Source organism: Ahaetulla prasina, chromosome 8 (genome assembly GCF_028640845.1).
Source record: "Ahaetulla prasina isolate Xishuangbanna chromosome 8, ASM2864084v1, whole genome shotgun sequence".
NCBI classification, from domain to species: domain Eukaryota; kingdom Metazoa; phylum Chordata; class Lepidosauria; order Squamata; family Colubridae; genus Ahaetulla; species Ahaetulla prasina.
The window spans coordinates 52,115,774-52,134,828 of record NC_080546.1 but is presented as its reverse complement, the minus strand read 5'-3'; the positions used below and the strand labels follow the sequence as shown (position 1 = coordinate 52,134,828).

At 45.9% G+C, this 19,055-nt stretch overlaps 1 protein-coding gene across 4 annotated transcripts in view; it reads left to right on the top strand.

The window, feature by feature from the left end:
• Nucleotides 1-174: 174 nt before the first annotated feature.
• SNX25 (sorting nexin 25) overlaps nt 175-19,055 on the top strand; it is a 71,246-nt gene continuing 52,365 nt past the window's right edge. For all 4 annotated transcript variants that reach the window (XM_058193028.1, XM_058193029.1, XM_058193027.1 and 1 more), the window contains exons 1-3: nt 175-929; nt 11,161-11,245; nt 15,213-15,429. In XM_058193028.1, coding sequence (XP_058049011.1) covers nt 408-929; nt 11,161-11,245; nt 15,213-15,429 — 824 coding nt within the window. In that variant the 5' untranslated portion in view covers nt 175-407. The remainder of the gene's footprint in view (nt 930-11,160; nt 11,246-15,212; nt 15,430-19,055) is intronic.

The window sequence follows — 19,055 nt, the reverse complement described above, 5'->3', positions numbered from 1 at the left end:
CAAAGGAAGGGAAGGAAGAAAGGAAAGAAGGCGGTGCTGCTCGTTTGCTTTTATGAGACTGGTTCCGCCTTGCTTGGCCGGGGCACGTGGCTGGGTTTCCGGCCGCACTGTCATTCAAGAGCTTCCCCCTCCCCCTCCCCCTCCCCGCCCACAAACAGCCAGTGGGGCCTCGGCTGCCTCCGAGGTGAGTCGCGCAGAGGCGGCGTCCGCGGTTGGTGTCAGAAGCGGAGAGAAAGAGGCGGGACGCGCCTCTTCGCGCCTCTCGGGGATGAGCGGCGCCGGCTTCTGCGCGCCCAGGGACTTGAGCCGGAGGTCGGGGAAAATCCCCCTCAACGGGGGAGCCGTGACCTTCCGAAGGGGGCCCCGGAGCGGGAGATGTGCTGCTTCCCGGCGGCTCCTAGAGCAGCATGTTCCCCGATACCGGCGCTAACAACTCCTCTGGCAGGGGCAGCGGGCAGGTGGAATCCGCGGGCGCCGCCGTCGGATCCGGCGCCTCCGGTGCCCCAAGTCCCGGGCGCGGGGAATCCTGCAAGAAGAGTAGCAGCGTCCCAGCCGCGGCCGAAGGCGACGGCGAAGAGGACGAAGAAGAGGCGGCGGCGGCGGGTCCCCCCATCCTGTGGACCCGCTCCATACTGGCCACCGGACTGGGGATGGTGGGGTTGGCCGTCTTCCTCTTCCATCTGGGGCAGCAGAAGCCGCCGCCGGAGAAGGAGGAGGAGGAGGTCGGCGGACAGCTGTACGTGGCCTGGTTCCTGCTCCGGCTTGTCCTGTACCTGGTTTGTGCTGCCGGCGCCTTCTTTCTCGGTTTCTTGCTGACTCTGGGGAGCCAAAGCCGCGGCCGCCTCCGACCCCCGCCGGCTTTCCTCGCCGCTTGGAAGCGCCGTTACCCGGGAAGAGCGAGCGCGGCGCCGTTCTGGCGAGCTGCTGGGGTAAGCGATCGCCTTCCTCTGACCTCAGTTGCTTTGTCGTCTCCTCCTCCTCCTCAGCCCCGGCACTTTTCAACTCGAGGCTGGTGGGGTTCTTTCCCCCCCACCCCCCTTTTGGAAACGGGGCTGAGTTTAAGCCGGGAAGCGTCTTGGCTCAGCCCTCAGTTTGGACCAAGGGAGCTCTCACCATTGAGACCTCCCATCTGCTACCTGTCCTCTGCGTTGGGGATTAGAGGCCTTCAGATATTCTGGGCTTTCAGTAAATCACTGTTGCCTGAAACAGATTAGAGCTTTATTGTACCTGCTACGGAGGGCCCGGAAAGGGGGATGTGAGTGCGAATTTGGCTTTCCCTCTCTTCAATGTTACTGTGGGGGGAAAAATGAGCTTTCCGAACACCTTGGCGTGATTGGGAAGTCAGTGCATTTTTTTGGAACACAGTTCTTCAAGGTACCTAGACCTTACTTAGGGACCACAATTGGGATGACGATTTGGTTGTTGAATGAAGCAGTTGCTAAATGAAACTGCAACTATGCTTATCTTGTTTCAGCTTATCTTGTTTTGCTTTTTTAAAAAATCACTTTATGATCAGATCTGTAATCAGTGTTGTAACTGACTGGTTACTAAATGAGGCAGTTGCTAAAGGAGGGTCACAACTGCAGGATTAATGTGGGTCACTTTGCTAGCATGACCAGCATGTTTGTCTACTGCTCGGTCATAAATAAAAATACAAACACTGCAAATCCATTGAAAAACCTTGACTTTGCAATTCAAGAATTGCATACCTTTAACTTAAATTTATTTATTTATTTATTTATTTAATCGTATTTATATACCGCCCTATCTCCCAAGGGACTCAGGGCGGTTTACAGGCACTAAAAACAGATAAATAGAATATAAATACAATATAAAACATTTAAAAAACTTATTCTAAAGCCCGTCCAATTAAAAATAGAAATAAAACCCAATTTAAAACCCAAAATTTAAAATCTAGCTCAGTCCTGCACAATTAAATAAGTATGTTTTAAGCCCGCGGCGGAAGGTCCGAAGGTCCGAAAGCTGACGAAGTCCGGGGTAGATCGCTCCAGAGGGTGGGAGCCCCACAGAGAAGGCCCTTCCTGGGCGCCGCCAGACGACATTGCCTCGCTGACGGCACCCTGAGGAGACCCTCTGTGAGAGCGCACGGGACGGTGGGAGGTATTCGGTCGCAGTAGGCGGTCCCAGAATAACCCGCCCAATGCCATGGAGCGCTTTAAAGGTGGTCACCAAAACCTTGAAGCGCACCCGAAGGCCACAGGAAGCCAGTGCAGTCTGCGCAGGATAGGTGTCATATGGGAGCCACGAGGGCTCCATCTATCACCCGCAGCTGCATTCTGACTAACTGTAGCCTCCGGATGCCCCTCAAGGGAGCCCCATGTAGAGAGCATTGCAGTAATCCAGGCGAGACGCCACGAGTGCGTGAGTAACCGTGGATAGGGCATCCCGTCCAGAAAGGCGCAACTGGCGCATCAGGCGAACCTAGAACGCTTCCTGGAGACGGCCACAAATGCTCTTCTAGAGACAGCCGCTCATCCAGGAGGACGCCTGTTGCGGACCTTCCATCGGGGCCAATGACTCGCCACCGATGTTCAGCAGCGGTTAGCTGACTGTACCGGGATGCCGCATCCACAGCCACTCTGTCTTGGCGGGATTGAGCTTGAGCCTGTTTCTCCCCATCCAGACCTGACGGCCTCCAGACACCGGGACAGCACTTGATAACCGTTGGGGTGGTTCGTGTAGAAAAGTCCAGCTGAGTACCATCCGCATACAGCTGATACTTCACACCGAAACCACTGATGATCTCACCCAGCGGTTTCATGTAGATGTTAAACAGAAGGGGCGAGAGAATCGACCCCTGCGGCACCCCACAAGTGAGGCGCCTCGGGGACGACCTCTGCCCCCCTGTCAACACCGACTGCGACCGGTCGGAGAGATAGGATACGTTGGTTCCGCCCCAGGCGCCTGATGGACCCGGATGGGTTCCGGACGGAGCTTGGGCCATTTCCTGAGGGTCTGGCTCACGGCTCGGTTGAGGAACTTGTTGCGGCCTGGGAACGGGCCGCGCGGGGCCTTAGACCGTGTCGTGCCTTTGCGGCTCTGACCCGCGCAGGTCCCAACCGCCCTTGGTTCTCCGAGGAGCTGAGAGGGATGAAGCGCCGGAGAAGACGCCAGAGAGTTCCTGGAGGTCTAGCCGTTCAGAAGCTGATCGACACTAGTGAAGTCCTATACTAGGACTTACCTAGTGGCATTGAGGGAAGCGAGGCGTAGCTACGCCTCCCTCATTGCATCGGCAGATAACCGCCCAGCCGCCCTGTTTGGGTGACCCGCCCTCCTACACCAGGGGAGCGGGATGACCCGATGCAGGGGCGTGCTGAGGAGTTTAACGGTTATCTATACGATAAAATCGCTCAGCTTCGGGATGGTTTGGACCAAGATTGCGTGATACGGGTGAGACGGCTGAGGGTGGTCTTGGTGACATTTTATGGGATGAGTTTGACCCTGTTGCTCCCGAGGACATGGACAGGTTGTTGGGGAGGCTGAATGCCACCACATGTTTACTGGACCCGTGCCCTCCTGGTTGGTGCTGGCCACGCAGGAGGTGACCCGAGGCTGGCTCCAGGCGATTACGAGCGCTTCTTTGGTGGAGGGTGTCTTCCGCCGCCTTTGAAAGAGGCGGTGGTGAGGCCCTCCTCAAGAAGCCTTCCTGACCCGCTGTTTTAGGTAATTATCGTCCGGTCTCCAACCTTGCCAGCGGCGAAGGTTGTTGAGAGTATGGTGGCATATCAGTTTCTTACACCTGGATGAAACTGTCTATCTAGACCTGCTCCAGTCCGTTTCCGCCCGGTTACAGCACGGAGACGGCTTTGGTCACACAGGATGATCTCTGAGGGCCAGGATAGGGGTTGTTCCTCTGCCCTGGTCCTATTAGACCTCTCAGCGGCTTTCGATACCATCGACCATGGTATCCTGCTGCGCGGTTGGAGGATTGGGAGTGGGAGGCACCGTTTATCGGTGGTTCTCCTCCTATCTCTCCGACGGTCGCAGTCGGTGTTGACAGGGGGCAGAGGTCGCCCCGAGGCCCCTCACTTGTGGGTGCCGCAGGGATCGATCCTCTCGCCTTCTGTTCAACATCTACATGAAGCCGCTGGGTGAGATCATCAGTGGGTTCGTGTGAGGTACCAGCTGTGCGGATGACACCCAGCTGTTTTCCACACCGACCACCCCAACGAAGCTATCAAGTGCTGTCCCGGTGCCTGGAGGCCGACGGGTCTGGATGGGGAGAAACAGGCTCAAGCTCAATCCTCCAAGACAGAGTGGCTGTGGATGCCGCATCCCGCACAGTCAGCTAACCGCGGCTGACCATCGGTGGCGAGTCATTGGCCCCGATGGAGAGGGTGCGCAACTTAGGCGCCCTCCTGGATGAACGGCTGTCTCTAGAAGATCATTTGACGGCCGCCTCCAGGAGAGCGTTCTACCAGGTTCGCCTGGTGCGCCAGTTGCGCCTTTCTGGACCGGGAGGCCCTTTGCACGGTCACTCACGCCTTGTGACGCCTCGCCTGGATTACTGCAACGCCTCTACATGGGGCTTCCTTGAAGGGCATCCGAGGCTGCAGTTAGTTCAGAATGCGGCTGCGCTGGTGATAGAGGGAGCCCTCGTGGCTCCCGTGATAACACCCATCCTGCGAGGCTGCACTGGCTACCTGTGGCCTTCCGGTGCGCTCAAGGTTTTGGTGACCACCTTTAAAGCGCCCATGGCATAGGGCCGGGTTATTCACGGGACCGCCTACTGCGACCAGATACCTCTCACCGACCCGTGCGCTCTCACAGAGAGGGACTCCTCAGGGTGCCGTCAGCTAGGCAGTGTCGGTTGGCGACGCCCAGGAAGGGCCTTCTGTGGGGGCTCCCACCTCTGGAACGAACTCCCCCCAGGACTCCGTCAACTTCCTGACCTTCGAACCTTCCGTCGCGAGCTCAAGACACATTTATTCATCTGTGCAGGACTGGCTTAGATTTTTAAATTTAGAGGGGTTTTAAATTGATTTTAATATTTATATTTGATACTTATATTTCTATTTTTAATAATTCGGGCGCTAGAATAAGTTTTTTAAGGATTATTTTAATTTGTATATTGATATTGATGTTTTATATGCCTGTAAACCGCCCTGAGTCCTTTGGGAGATAGGGCGGTATATAAATTCGAATAATAATAAATTCGAATAATAAAATAAATAGGAGGAGAACCACCGGTAAACGGTGCCTCCCACTCCCAATCCCCCCAACCGGCGCAGCAGGATACCATGGTCGATGGTATCGAAAGCCGCTGAGAGGTCTAATAGGACCAGGGCAGAGGAACAACCCCTATCCCTGGCCCTCCAGAGATCATCTACCAACGCGACCAAAGCCGTCTCCGTGCTGTAACCGGGTCGGAAACCGGACTGGAACGGGTCTAGATAGACAGTTTCATCCAGGTGCAAGGGAAGCTGATATGCTTAAAGAGAGATTCTGTGTGCCTGGAGCCTCTACAGAAAAACAGCTAACTTACAAACTTGCAGAACTCTTTGCATTGTTTTAGCTCTTCAGTCTGGAACAGAAGTGTGAAAAGAAGCAATGGAGTAATAACTTTTTAGCACATTGACAAACCACATGTGGGCATACTTTTTCATAACCACTCTTTCAAGGTGGTGCATAGGCTGCTATCGGCATCCTAAATTTTTTGGGCAATAAAGTTCTGTTTATCTTTTAACTTCTATAGCATTTTTGTAGAAGTACATGTGCACCCTAGAATATTGAAATAGTTCAGAACAAATGAAAACATTTTTAAAAACCCTTCAAAGTGCTGCAGGAGAAGCAAAACAATCCACACCAGCTCAAGGCCTAAGGGAAAGAATAGGTTGTTAAGAGTTTGTTTGAATGAGGGACAGGTAGGAGGTTAATATATATATTTGTAGGTATGTTATGCCAGAGGTCAGGACTGGCATAGAGATTCAGGTTTTCTTGATTAAATGTGCTTTTATTTAATTATTTCAAGCTAATAACTTAAGTGGGTGAATTACCATAAGATCGTAGAGAGTTTGTCATAGGTTCAGCCCTTGCCTTCCATTGAGGACCTGTATACTGCACGAATCAAGAAGAGGGCCGTGAAAATATTTGCAGATCCCTCGCATCCTGGACATAAACTGTTTCAACTCCTACCCTCAAAACGACGCTATAGAGCACTGCACACCAGAACAACTAGACACAAGAACAGTTTTTTCCCGAAGGCCATCACTCTGCTAAACAAATAATTCCCTCAACACTGTCAGACTATTTACTGAATCTGCACTACTATTAATCGTTTCATAGTTCCCATCACCAATCTCTTTCCACTTATGACTGTATGACTATAACTTGTTGCTGGCAATCCTTATGATTTATATTGCTATATTGATCATCAATTGTGTTGTAAATGTTGTACCTTGATGAACGTATCTTTTCTTTTATGTACACTGAGAGCATATGCACCAAGACAAATTCCTTGTGTGTCCAATCACACTTGGCCAATAAAATTCTATTCTATTCTATTCTATTCCTTACCCTGTGCAGGAACAAGGGCATCCCAAAATCTAAATCCATTGAATCAACAGTTCTATATTGAAACAAATGTAATTTGTTTACTTACAAATAGGTTTAGAATTTGGATCCTTCTAGTTCTAAAAGGCAAGTAAAATTAATTTGAGAATAATGTTTATGTAGTAAAGTTAACTTGTTTTGGACATACAGAATATTATGGTATAAATGGATTGCTTGAAAATGTTTATCACTTATTGAAAAAAAGAGCCACTGGGATATGACAATTAAAGTGTTGGATTTTGATCAAGCAAACCTAGATTCAGTTCTCTTTTAGCCATTGAGTTAGATGGCTGATCCTGGCTAGTTTTCTCACTATTTCCCACAGCTAGCAAAGTAGTTGTTGCAGGGATAATAGGAAGAGAAAGATTTGAAGACAGTGAAGTCCACATTTTAGACAAAGGACCGCTGGTCCTTTGACCGCTGAAAGAAGGGTCAAAGAAGCCATCTATGTCAAAATTAAACAGCCCTCTCTCAATAGAGGGGGAGGGATATGACATCATCTATCTCCAATTTACAACATGGTCCTTATAACAGTTCCAAGAAGGCATTTCATTGCATTTGCATTACTTCCATTTGCATTACTCAGGTGACCCTGAGGAAACAGATAAATCTCCAATGACTCTCTAAAATAATGCAAATGACCAGCTGTCTGCTAGGAATATAAATCCTTCCATTGGTCAGAGCTGAAGAAGCTTCTTGGATGAGAAGCAAAACATCTTCAAAGAAAAACAAAGTCTAGTTGCCTCTTGAAAAAGACCTTTGGGACAACCATGACCTGGATGACTGAGAATCTCCATAGACTATTTTGTTAGTCTATGTATACTATTTTGAGATTAAATTTTCCTCAAATTGAAGTTGATTCTTGGTGACTTAACAGGCAACTTTGGAAATGGAATTTGTCATTTGGCAATTGCCTTTTTCTAGAATATATCAAATCTATTTAGTTAAACCTTTATCAGTTAAATGCTGCTACTTCCTTTATGCCCCTTGATGTGTAATCTTTTTTTATGTATTTATGGATTACATGTAGTACTCCAGAATGAACATGGTTTTGTTGAGTGCCAAAATTTTGTAGATTTTATATAGAATTTATATCTGAAGAAAAACTGCCAATATAAAACTTAAAGGTAAAAATTTATTCATGAATCTGATTCTATATCAATTAGAATCTGAATTTATTATTATTATTATTATTATTATTATTATTATTATTATTATTATTATTATTATTATTATTATTATTATTATTATTATTATTATTATTATTATTATTATTATTATTATTATTCATATTTATATACCGCCCTATCTCCCTAAGGACTCAGGGCGGTTCACAGGCAATTAAAATACATATAAATACAGATTAAAAACGACGATTAAAAAACTTATTCTATTGCCAAATTATTAAAAACAATATAAATAGTAAAAACCCCTTAAAACCAATAACTTTAAAATCTAATCCAGTCCCGCGCAGATGAATAAGTGTGTTTTAAGCTCGCGACGAAAGGTTCGGAGGTCCGGAAGTTGACGAAGTCCTGGAGGGAGTTCGTTCCAGAGGGTGGGAGCCCCCACAGAGAAGGCCCTTCCCCTGGGTGTCGCCAGACGGCACTGCCTAGCTGACGGCACCCTGAGGAGTCCCTCTCTGTGAGAGCGCACGGGTCGGTGAGAGGTATTTGGTAGCAGTAGGCGGTCCCGTAAATAGCCCGGCCCTATGCCATGGAGCGCTTTAAAGATTGTCACCAACACCTTGAAGCGCACCCGGAAGGCCACAGGTAGCCAGTGCAGTCTGCGCAGGATAGGTGTCACACGGGAGCCACGAGGGGCTCCCTCTATCACCCGCGCAGCCGCATTCTGGACTAACTGAAGCCTCCGGATGCCCCTCAAGGGGAGCCCCATGTAGAGAGCATTGCAGTAATCCAGGCGAGACGTCACGAGGGCGTGAGTGACCGTGCATAAGGCATCCCGGTCTAGAAAGGGGCGCAACTGGCGCACCAGGCGAACCTGGTGGAAAGCTCTCCTGGAGACGGCCGTCAAATGATCTTCAAAAGACAGCCGTTCATCCAGGAGAACGCCCAGATTGCGCCCCCTCCCCACCGGGGCCAGTGCCCCGCCCCCAACAGTCAGCCGAGGACTCAGCTGACTGTACCGGGATGCCGGCATCCACAGCCACTCTGTCTTGGAAGGATTGAGCTTGAGCCTGTTTCTCCCCATCCAGACCCGTACGGCTTCCAAACACCGGGACAGCACTTCGATAGCTTCATTGGGGTGGCCCGGTGTGGAAAAGTACAGCTGGGTGTCATCAGCGTACAGCTGGTACCTCACACTGAAGCCACTGATGATCTCACCCAGCGGCTTCATATAGATGTTGAACAGAAGGGGCGAGAGAATCGACCCCTGCGGCACCCCACAAGTGAGGCGCCTCGGGGCCGACCTCTGCCCCCATGTCAACACCGTCTGCGACCGGTCGGAGAGATAGGAGGAGAACCACCGATAGACGGTGCCTCCCACTCCCAATCTCTCCAACTGGCGCAGCAACTTGTGTGTGTGTTGTATAGATGCACACATTTATTATCTTACATATTTCTAACTGCGTTAATAATTGTGTACATTTATTAGATGAATATTAATAAAGTAAAGTAACACATAAGTACTATGTGTTAATTCATGCAGAATATGCTGTATGTATGTGTGCCATGTATATATTATGATATAGAACAGTGATGGAGAAACTATGGCACGCGTGCCAGAGGTGGCATGAAGCGCCCTCTCTGTGGGCACGCAAGCTGTTGCCACAGCTCAGCTCCGCTGCACATGCGTGCGCACCTCCCGCTGGGCAGCTGGTCTTTGGGTCTCTGCCATGCATGCCAGGGGGTGCGCTTGCATATGTGGGGAACACATGGGGAGGGCGCACGCACATTGCATTTTGGGGGTTTGGAGTTGACGCATGCTTTGGCCACTCGGTCCAGAAATGGTTAGCCATCACTGATATAGAATATAATTTGCTACAGATAATCATCAATATGACTTCCTTGCATATTGGTTTGTTGTTTTTGCACCTTTAATGGATATTTTTTATGTTATCAGATGTGTTGACCATGATTAGCAGACTCAAATAAGTGACCATATCTATTATGAATGTAATGTCTTTACTTGGACGTGATGTCTTCTAAAAGTGACTGCTGTTATTGTCAAAATTTAAAAATACATTGCTACTAATACAACCTCATTGGAAATCAACATTTTGAACATCCTTGTAATGTATTTCAGCTGCTCCTTGTGGAACAATATTGCATATAAGTCCACCGGAGCTACAAAGCTGCAACGTATTGTGGTTGCTAGCCAGAAGTTTCTAACAATAGTTATCTTTTTGTGTGAAAGATTAATCATTATACTGAACAATTCTTTTATTGATTTGTGTATTTACATAACTAATTGGGTCTTAGTAATGCAAACACTTTAAGTGAGACTTAGTTTGCTGATAACTGTTATCTTTGGATAATGACCTAACATTCCTTTTACCTTCTAGATTTCAAGAATGAAGGTTTCTTGTTCTTAGTCTGTAGAAATCATTCAGATAGGATAGTGGGGCAATTGATTGCCTATAGATTTCTAACCTTGGACTAACAGCTTCAGATCTGATAATGCAGCTCAGCTAAATAAAAATCATAGTTTAGTATAGTTCTCACTTTTGGAGTGCCCCTTTATAATTGTTGCTTTGGCTGCCTTCTTTACCAATGAGTTTAATATTCTTTTAGATTCACTTTTTTCATAAAATATCCTGCCTATTTTTATGTAATTGTCTACCTTTATCATGTCAAGATTTTTGTGTGTGTCCTTGGGGAAACATTTAAAATGTTCATGAGCACTTTGAAAATAAACTAATCTTTTAAATCATTTATCTGCAGGCTTGAGCAATGTGTAGAGAGGAAAGGGCCACACTGATAAATAAATAAAAAAATCTTCCTCATTAGCTGCATAAGAATACCTAGCTCACGTAATCAGCTGTTCTGTGGCCAGTGAAGCAGTGGTAGTGCTGGAGAAAGTAGTGGTGAGGCTCAGGGGCACTCAGTAGCACATATTTTGGGATGGTGGCCCCATAGATATTTAGTAAGTTATAGATGTTACAGTAATAAGTAAGAACAGAGAGAACCTATGTATCATGTATCCTATGTCTTTCAGTTATAAAATACTGATATTTGCCTTTTTAGGTTATGTATATAGGAATATACTTTATTTTCAAACATTGTTTTAAAACATTTTATTTACAATTTGTATTTCATATTCATATAGACATTTTAGGAAGGAGAGATACGAAAGGGACGATATAAATAACTGATTTTTTAAAATGTTCACATAATCTACTGAATGAGTTTTTAAAAAGCAGAATTCAGATATGGTAAAGTTGCCTAACCTTAGCTTGGAAGGAAATTTCTTTATTTATTTATAAGAAAATTCCTTATCCTGATTTAATTAGGATAACTTGTACTTAATAATTTGTACATCATATCAGACTTAGCACAGTTTGTGTTGGATGCATTAGTCAATTCTTGTTCTATGCAGTATTTAATTATTTTTTCTGGCTTTTAGAACCTCATATCTGGAAATGTACAAGAACCAGTCCAGTCAAGGAGAGTGGTAATTTCTCATAACATGGACAAAGCTCTGAAAGAAGGTAGAAGTCTCTTAACATCCTTTTGAAATATCTCATACTTTTATTGTTCTCCTTGCTCAAATTTGGACCATTCACCATGAATCACATGTATTTTCAACATCTTTTATTTCCATCATAAATAGTTAAAACCTCTATTTACCAGATTTCAATTTCATAGACTCAAGTCTGAATTTCTATTCCAAATTTGCATAATATTATATAAAAATGCAATTGCATCATTTGCATCAATTTATGTCATTTGCATATTGAAATAAGAAGCAACTGAGATTTTGCTACCTGGTTTCTGCCAAATCTGTCTTATGCTGATAAATACGATTTGGCATAAATTGAATATACAAAGGTCCCTCAAGTATACTTAAAATGTATATTATAATTCTACCAATTGGAAAATATATTTTTTTTCCACAGGTTAGGAAAAAAAGAGTATCCAGGATGGAGTATGTATTGCATTTATTTGCTTTGCCAATGTCAAAATGATCCTTAGAGGGATTCCAGCTCTTTCAGTAAGGGGGAAAATGATGATTTTGGTAGCTCTGGAATAGGGGAGTCCATGTTTGGCATCTGTAAACAATAATATATACTGCCTTTTCAGCATTGTTTTTTTCCAGTGCCTTCAATTTTAACTACTACTCCGAAGTCCTTGTTGTATTCTTGGCAAAATTTCAGAAGTGGTTTGTTACTTCCTCCTTCCTAGGCTTGAGAGAGAGTGACTGTCCCAAGGTCAGCCATCTGGCTTTGTGCATAAAATAAGACTAGAACTCAGTCTCCCAGTTTCTGTCCTGGTGCCTAACCTCTGCACCAAAGTTCTCTTCAGCATTCTTTAGACTAGCTTTTTATGCCATTGCTATTCACAAGATTAACAGTTGCTTCGTAGAGAGTGAATATACACAATCCTGTCTCAAGCCTCAATGCCAGCAGGAGCCCCATAGCATTTTTATTTGTATCAGTGTCTTTTTTTTTCTTCTGGTCAGTAAATACCCTATCTCTCACACATTCCAGGATTACGGCATAAGACACCAGGAAGATGAGAGAGGCAGCATTAAATACAAGAAATTTTTGGTAGTGTAGGTCCATAGGACCAGGTTGTATTTACTCAGAGAGCTTTTGGGAGAAGAGGTTTAAAACTTCCAGTCTTTCATCCAGTGGCCTCAGATTGCTATCACAATTACAAAATGGATAAATTCTATCAGCTCTGTTGATTAAATGATCAAGAACTCTAGTGAATTAGCTGTCTGACTACTGGGCAGTGCACTTTTTTAAAAAAAATACTTTTAATAGAATATTGAAAACAGATTTGCATTACATAATAACAGCTGACTAGCACAAGGATAAAACACAAAAGATGATTAAAATAATTTGAGCAATTTTTCTATTCATTTGTTTCTCTAATTGCTGAGCAGAATATTCACACTTTGAGCATTATATATTATGGCTAGTACTTATTTAAGTCTTTTCTATCTAATATTTTTGATTGGTCTCATTAGTTTTTCCAAGAAATCATACTCCAAGTGTCTCAATTTGCCCTGTATAATATGTAGTATATATGGGAGTCTTTCTTACTCAAATTTGATTGGACTTCTGGGATACACTGTATGCTTTCAGTCTTGCCATCGCTGCATATTCTCCATTGTTGGTCTCCCAATTTTACATTATCAGCAAAGTTCCTCTTTTGTGTCAAATTTGGGAGGTACTAGACCAGTGATGGCTAACCTTTTTGCCGTCACATGCCAAAAGTGGAGGGGTTATGCGTGCATGCCGACACCCGTAATTCAATGTGGCCCGCCCATGCATGCGTGCACGACCCCCCTGCACTCCCCCCACTTTTGGCACATGATAGCCCTTTAGGCCCATTTTTTGCCTTCCTCACTCCCCTAGAGGACCTTTGGAAGCCGGAAATGGCCTTTTTCCCAACTTCCGATGGGACTGGAAGGCCTGTTTTTCACCTTCCCCAGGCTCCAGAGGTTTTCTAGGAGCCTGGGGAGGGCGAAAAATGGGCCTTCTGGTCCCACTGGAAGTCGGGAAATGGGTTGTTTCTGGCTTCCAGAGGGCCTCCGGGGGTGGGGGTGGGGAAGGCCTGAAAATCAGCTGGCTACGCTCACGTGCCCACAGATATGGCATGCCATAGGTTCTCCATCACGGTACTAGACCATTTTCTGGACAGTACCATTCAAGTATCTGGCAGCTGTAGACACATGAAGGGCAGCTGTTATCAGAATAGTTTTTAGTGTGTTTTCTTATTCTATTGTGCTGGCTTCTATTATAAGAGTCAAATTGATAAAGCTGATAATTCTATACTGCTGAAGTCAGTTCCTGTGACCAAATGAGATTGGATTGTGCCAAGACTCATTTTAGTCTGGCATTTGTTTTCTCACAGTAGCTAATTGGATGCTTCTGGAGTGATTACAGGGATGAATTAAAAATATATCCTCTTTCCCATTATTGTTCCCCTGAAATGATTTGGAAACATACAGCCCCAGGTAGAGATTACATTGAATTTTAAGACTAACAACTTTGATAGATGTCGTCTTTGAATTTATCCAGTCCTTTCTTAAACCTGTCCAAGTTAGTGGCCATCTTCTCATCATGAAGTAATCTATTTGCAGGGTTTATTTGCAGGGTTTTATTTTTTAAAAAACCCTTTTTTTTGTGATATTCTTCCGGTCAGCTTCATTGAATGATCCCTGATCCTAAGATTGTGAAAAAAAACCCAGTTTATGTAAATACAGAAAAAAATGAATCAGATTATATGACCAATAGATTCCAGTGTCTTTATACAGATATAAGGAATCAAAAGGAAGTTTTAATTTAGGAAGGCAAATTTGATGTAATAGGCATTACCTACCCTTGGTGGGATGAAACTCGTGAGTAAAATGAAAGATTTTGAGGAAGCAATTTATTCAGAAAAAAATAGGACCAGCAACAATATATAGTAGATTATTCTCTATAACAGAGGTGTCAAACTTGCGGCCTGCCAGCTGGATGCATCCCACATTAGCCATCCCCACCCCCACTTTAACGAAGGGGGAAAAAGTTGTGATACGTCACATGACAACAGTGTGTTGTCGTGAGTTTGACACCCTTGCTCTATGAGAATAATCATTGCTGGTGTGTTACAATTTAAAAATGTTAAATATATTGATTTGGCATTGATCATTTAGAAGAGTTCATGAATATTTGATATTGTTCATTTGGAACCTTCATGAATATTGAACTCCTAGAGAGGAAAAAACCAATTGTAGGATTTTGCTATTGGTGCAGCCACTCCTTATAAAACCAATTTTGAGACATTGGGATATGGTGGGAGGTAAGAGTAACCAGAGTAGAAGATCTTGGTTCCTAGGGAATTATAGAGATAAGGAGTTGCAATAGATGGAAAAGCATGGTTATACATTATTTGAATCAACTCAATAAATGGTTGTAAATTTGACAACCAAAATCAATTCATAGTGTAATAGGTGAGGTAAAGATAGAATGCTACACGAAGTCAACTATTACAGAAACAGATATTGTCCAAGCTTTATGTTAAATATGCAAAACATGCATATACATGCAATGTAGACATTGGTTGCCAAATTGAGAAATTGACTTGTCAGGCTGAATCATTTTTGATATTTTTTTCCCAGAACAAAACTTGGTTTTACTTATGATGCTGTACTTTTGACAGATCTACTTTGTTCCAACTGTTTTTTGTTGTTTTTTTAAACATGGGATAAATTCCTTGGACTTTCTGTTCAGATATCTGGCTAAACAAATCCACTTATGGGCTTTCTGTGTTGATCTCGAGTAATTTTTTCTTGGATTGCATTTCTTGTGTTGTAAGATTGGCATTCTTATTCTTATTAGGAAGAAAATGTAAACGTTAAAAAAGGAAGTTGGCAGCCTTTTCAGATATAGTTCCTGCCTCACTTGGCAGAGGCAAGGAGATGTTAAATATGGATTCATCCTGATATTTTTTTCTTTCTTGCAGTGTTTGACTACATCTACCGAGATTATATTTTGTCTTGGTATGGAAACCTCAGCAGAGATGAAGGACAGCTGTATCATCTACTGTCTGAAGACTTCTGGGAAGCTGCCAAGCAGCTGCGGCACAGGCTCAGTCACATTGATGTAGTTAAAGTCATTTGCAATGATGTAGTGAAAGCTGTGCTCAACCATTTCTGTGATCTCAAAGCAGCCAATGCCAGGTAATAACTCATCCCACGAACACACATATGTATATTTTTTATATTGCTTTTAGTTATGGTTACTTTTTTTCTGCTTATGTCTGAAATGTGCTTGGATGACAAAAGCAACTTTGAAGTAGCACTCATGGAGGCATCGGTAGTGACATGTCTTCTTGGCAAGGGTGCTGCAAGCCAGGGCCAAACTATTGGGCATTTTGTCTCAGTGTTGTGCTGCTGAGTTTTGGGTGGTCTGCTCAAGCACAGCATCATCCCAGAGAGACGTATTCTCTTTACAGTCTGCTGTAAACGTCTGCTCTCGAAGCTGCTTGGGATGATGTGCTGAGACGATCTTGTGTAAAATATCTAATTTTCTATTACCAGGATTCAAATCCTGGATTTCACTAAGGCCAGATATGTGATTTGGCTTGTTTATAGAATTTTATAAATTTCAAGGACATATGACATATCTGTACTTAATTATTTTTTCAAATATACTACTTCTGTTTGATAACTCAGTTTTTTGCTCTTTATTAAAGCTGGGCAAATTATTATTATTATTATTATTTATTATATTTGTATACCGCCCATCTCCCGAAAGACTCAGGGCGGTTCACAGACAAAAAACAACAGAAAACATATAATAGATAAAAAACAGCTAAAGAATAGATAGTTAAATTCAATTGATGCTCTAACTTTTAAATACAAATTTAAAACCTCATTTAAACCCCCTTTTTAAAAATCCCAATTTAAAACTACATTCAGGCTAGTCCTGCTCTTCGAAACAGCAACGTCTTCAGCTCGCGGCGGAAGGACTTGAGATCGGGGAGTTGACGAAGCCCCAGAGGGAGCTCGTTCCAGAGGGTAGGGGCCCCCACAGAGAAGGCCCTCCCCCTAGAGGTCGCCAGCCGACATTGTTTAGCTGACGGTATCCGGAGGAGGCCCTCTCTGTGAGAGCGCACTGGTCGGTGAGAGGCTAATGGTGGCAGTAGGCGGTCCCGTAAATATCCCGGCCCTAGGCCATGGAGCGTTTTAAAGGTGATGACAAGTACCTTAAAGTGAACCCGGAAGACCACTGGGAGCCAGTGCAGATTACGCAGGAGGGGTGTTACATGGGAGCCAAAAGGTGCTCCTTCTATCACCCATGCAGCCGCATTCTGGACCAGTTGGAGTCTCCGGGCACACTTCAAGGGGAGCCCCATGTAGAGAGCATTACAGTAGTCCAGGCGGGATGTAACAAGGGCATGAGCGACTGTGCATAAGGAAGCCCGATCCAGAAAGGGGCGTAACTGGCGTATCAGGCGAACCTGATGAAAGGCTCCCCTGGTGACGGCTATCATATGATCTTCTAAAGACAGCCGTGCATCCAGGAGGACGCCCAGATTACGAGCCCTTTCCGTGGGGGCCAATAGTTCGCCCCCAATGGTCAGTGATGGAATTAGCTGACTGTACCGGGCCGCCGGCATCCACAGCCACTCGGTCTTGGTGGGATTGAGTCTGAGTCTGTTCCTCCCCATCCAGACCCGTACGGCCTCCAGGCACTGGGACATCACTTCAACAGCCTCGTTGGGGTGGTTAGGTGGAAATATAGAGCTGAGTATCATCAGCGATAGATGACAACTCACCCCAAGACCACGGATGATCTCACCCAGCGGCTTCATATAGATGTTGAACAGAAGAGGCGAGAGAACCGACCCTGCGGCACCCCACATAAGAGGCGCCTTGGGGTCGATCTCTGTCCCCGTCAACACCGTCTGCGACCGGTCGGAGAGGTAGGAGGAGAACCACCGATGAACAGTGCCCTCACTCCAAGTCCTCGAGTCGGCGCAGCAGGATACCATGATCGATGGTATCAAAAGCCGCTGAGAGATCTAATAGGACCAAGACAGAGGAACAACCTCTGTCCCGAGCCCTCAAGAGATCATCAACCAGCACGACCAAGGCTGTTTCAGTGCTGTGACCAGGCTGGAAACCGGACTGGAATGGATCAAGATAGACAGTTTCATCCAGGTACTGGGGCAACTGTCGTGCAACCACACTCTTGACAACCTTTGCCAAAAAGCGAAGGTTGGAGACCGGACGATAATTTGCTAAACTAGCTGGGTCAAGGGAAGGCTTCTTGAGGAGGGGCCTCACCACCGCCTCTTTCAAGGCGGCAGGGAAAACACCCTCCATCAAAGAAGCGTTCACGATTTTCTGAGCCAGCCTCGTGTCACCTCCCGGTGGCCAATACCAACCAGGAGGGACACGGGTCCAATAAACATGTGGTCGCATTCAATCTCCCCATTAACCTGTCCATGTCCTCAGGGATCACAGGATCAAACTCATCCCAGATAATAACATCAAGACCTGCCTCCCCCACCCCGTCCGGATCCACCCAGTCTGTGTCCAACCCTTCCCGAATCTGAGCGATTTTATCAAACAGATATTGTCCAAATTCCTCAGCTCGACCCTTTAAGGGATCCTCTACCGCTCCCTGATGGAGGAGCGAGCGGGTCACCCTGAACAGGGCGGCTGGGCGGTTATCTGCTGATGCAATGAGGTTGGAAAAATACTCCCGTTTTGCCAGCCTCATCGCCACTAGATAGGTCTGAATTTGAGACCTAACTAGTGTCCGGTCAGATTCGGATCGGCTGGCCCTCCAGATACTCTCTAGGCGTCTTTTCCGGCGCTTCATCTCCCTCAGCCCCTCGGAGTACCAAGGGGCTAAACGAGATCGGCACCGGGTCAGAGGCCGCAAAGGCACAACCCGATCTAGAGCGCCAGCCACCGCCCGATCCCAGGCGGCAACCAGAGCTCCAGCCGAGTCGTGGGCTAAATCCTCAGGGAATAGCCCAAGCTCCATCTGGAACTTTTCAGGGTCCATCAGGCGCCTGGGACGGAACCAGCGAGTCGGTTCCGTCTCCCTGCGGCGGGGGTCGGCGGTTCGAAAATCTAGCTGAAGGAGCGAATGATCTGACCATGACAAGGGTCTAATAACTAACTCCCCTAATTCCAGATCATTCAACCACTGTCCAGAGACAAAAATCAAATCCAGAGTGTTTCCCCCGATGTGAGTGGGGTCGTTCACTAATTGGGTCAGGTTCAAGGCCGTCATGGAAGCCATGAACTCCCGAGCTGATGTGGATGCTATCCCCACCGACGGCAAATTGAAATCCCCCATGACCATAAGCCTGGGGATCTCCATTGCCGTCCCAGCGACCACATCCAACAGCTCAGGCAGGGATTCTGTCACGTAGCAAGGAGCTGATGCGTGACCAGTACACCCACCTGCACCCCACGGCCCCACTTAACAAGGAGGGACTCACATCCGGTTATCTGTGGTACAGTGATCTCCCTCGGCTCAAGACTCCCGTTGATAATAACCGCCACTCCCCCACCCCTACCCTGGGCCCTGGCCTGATGAAACGCACGGAAACCCGGTGGGCACATCTCTATCAGGGGAACCCCCCCTTCCGTGCCCAACCAGGTCTCCGAAATGCCAATCAGGTCCGCACCCCCCTCCTGTATAAGATCGGAGATGAGGGGGGCTTTATTTATAACGGACCTGGCATTGCATAACATCAGGCGATAAATGAGCTTAACCAATACTAACTTTTGCCATTAATATTTACATTTTTAACCAGTAATCATGTTAACTAGGGTTATAA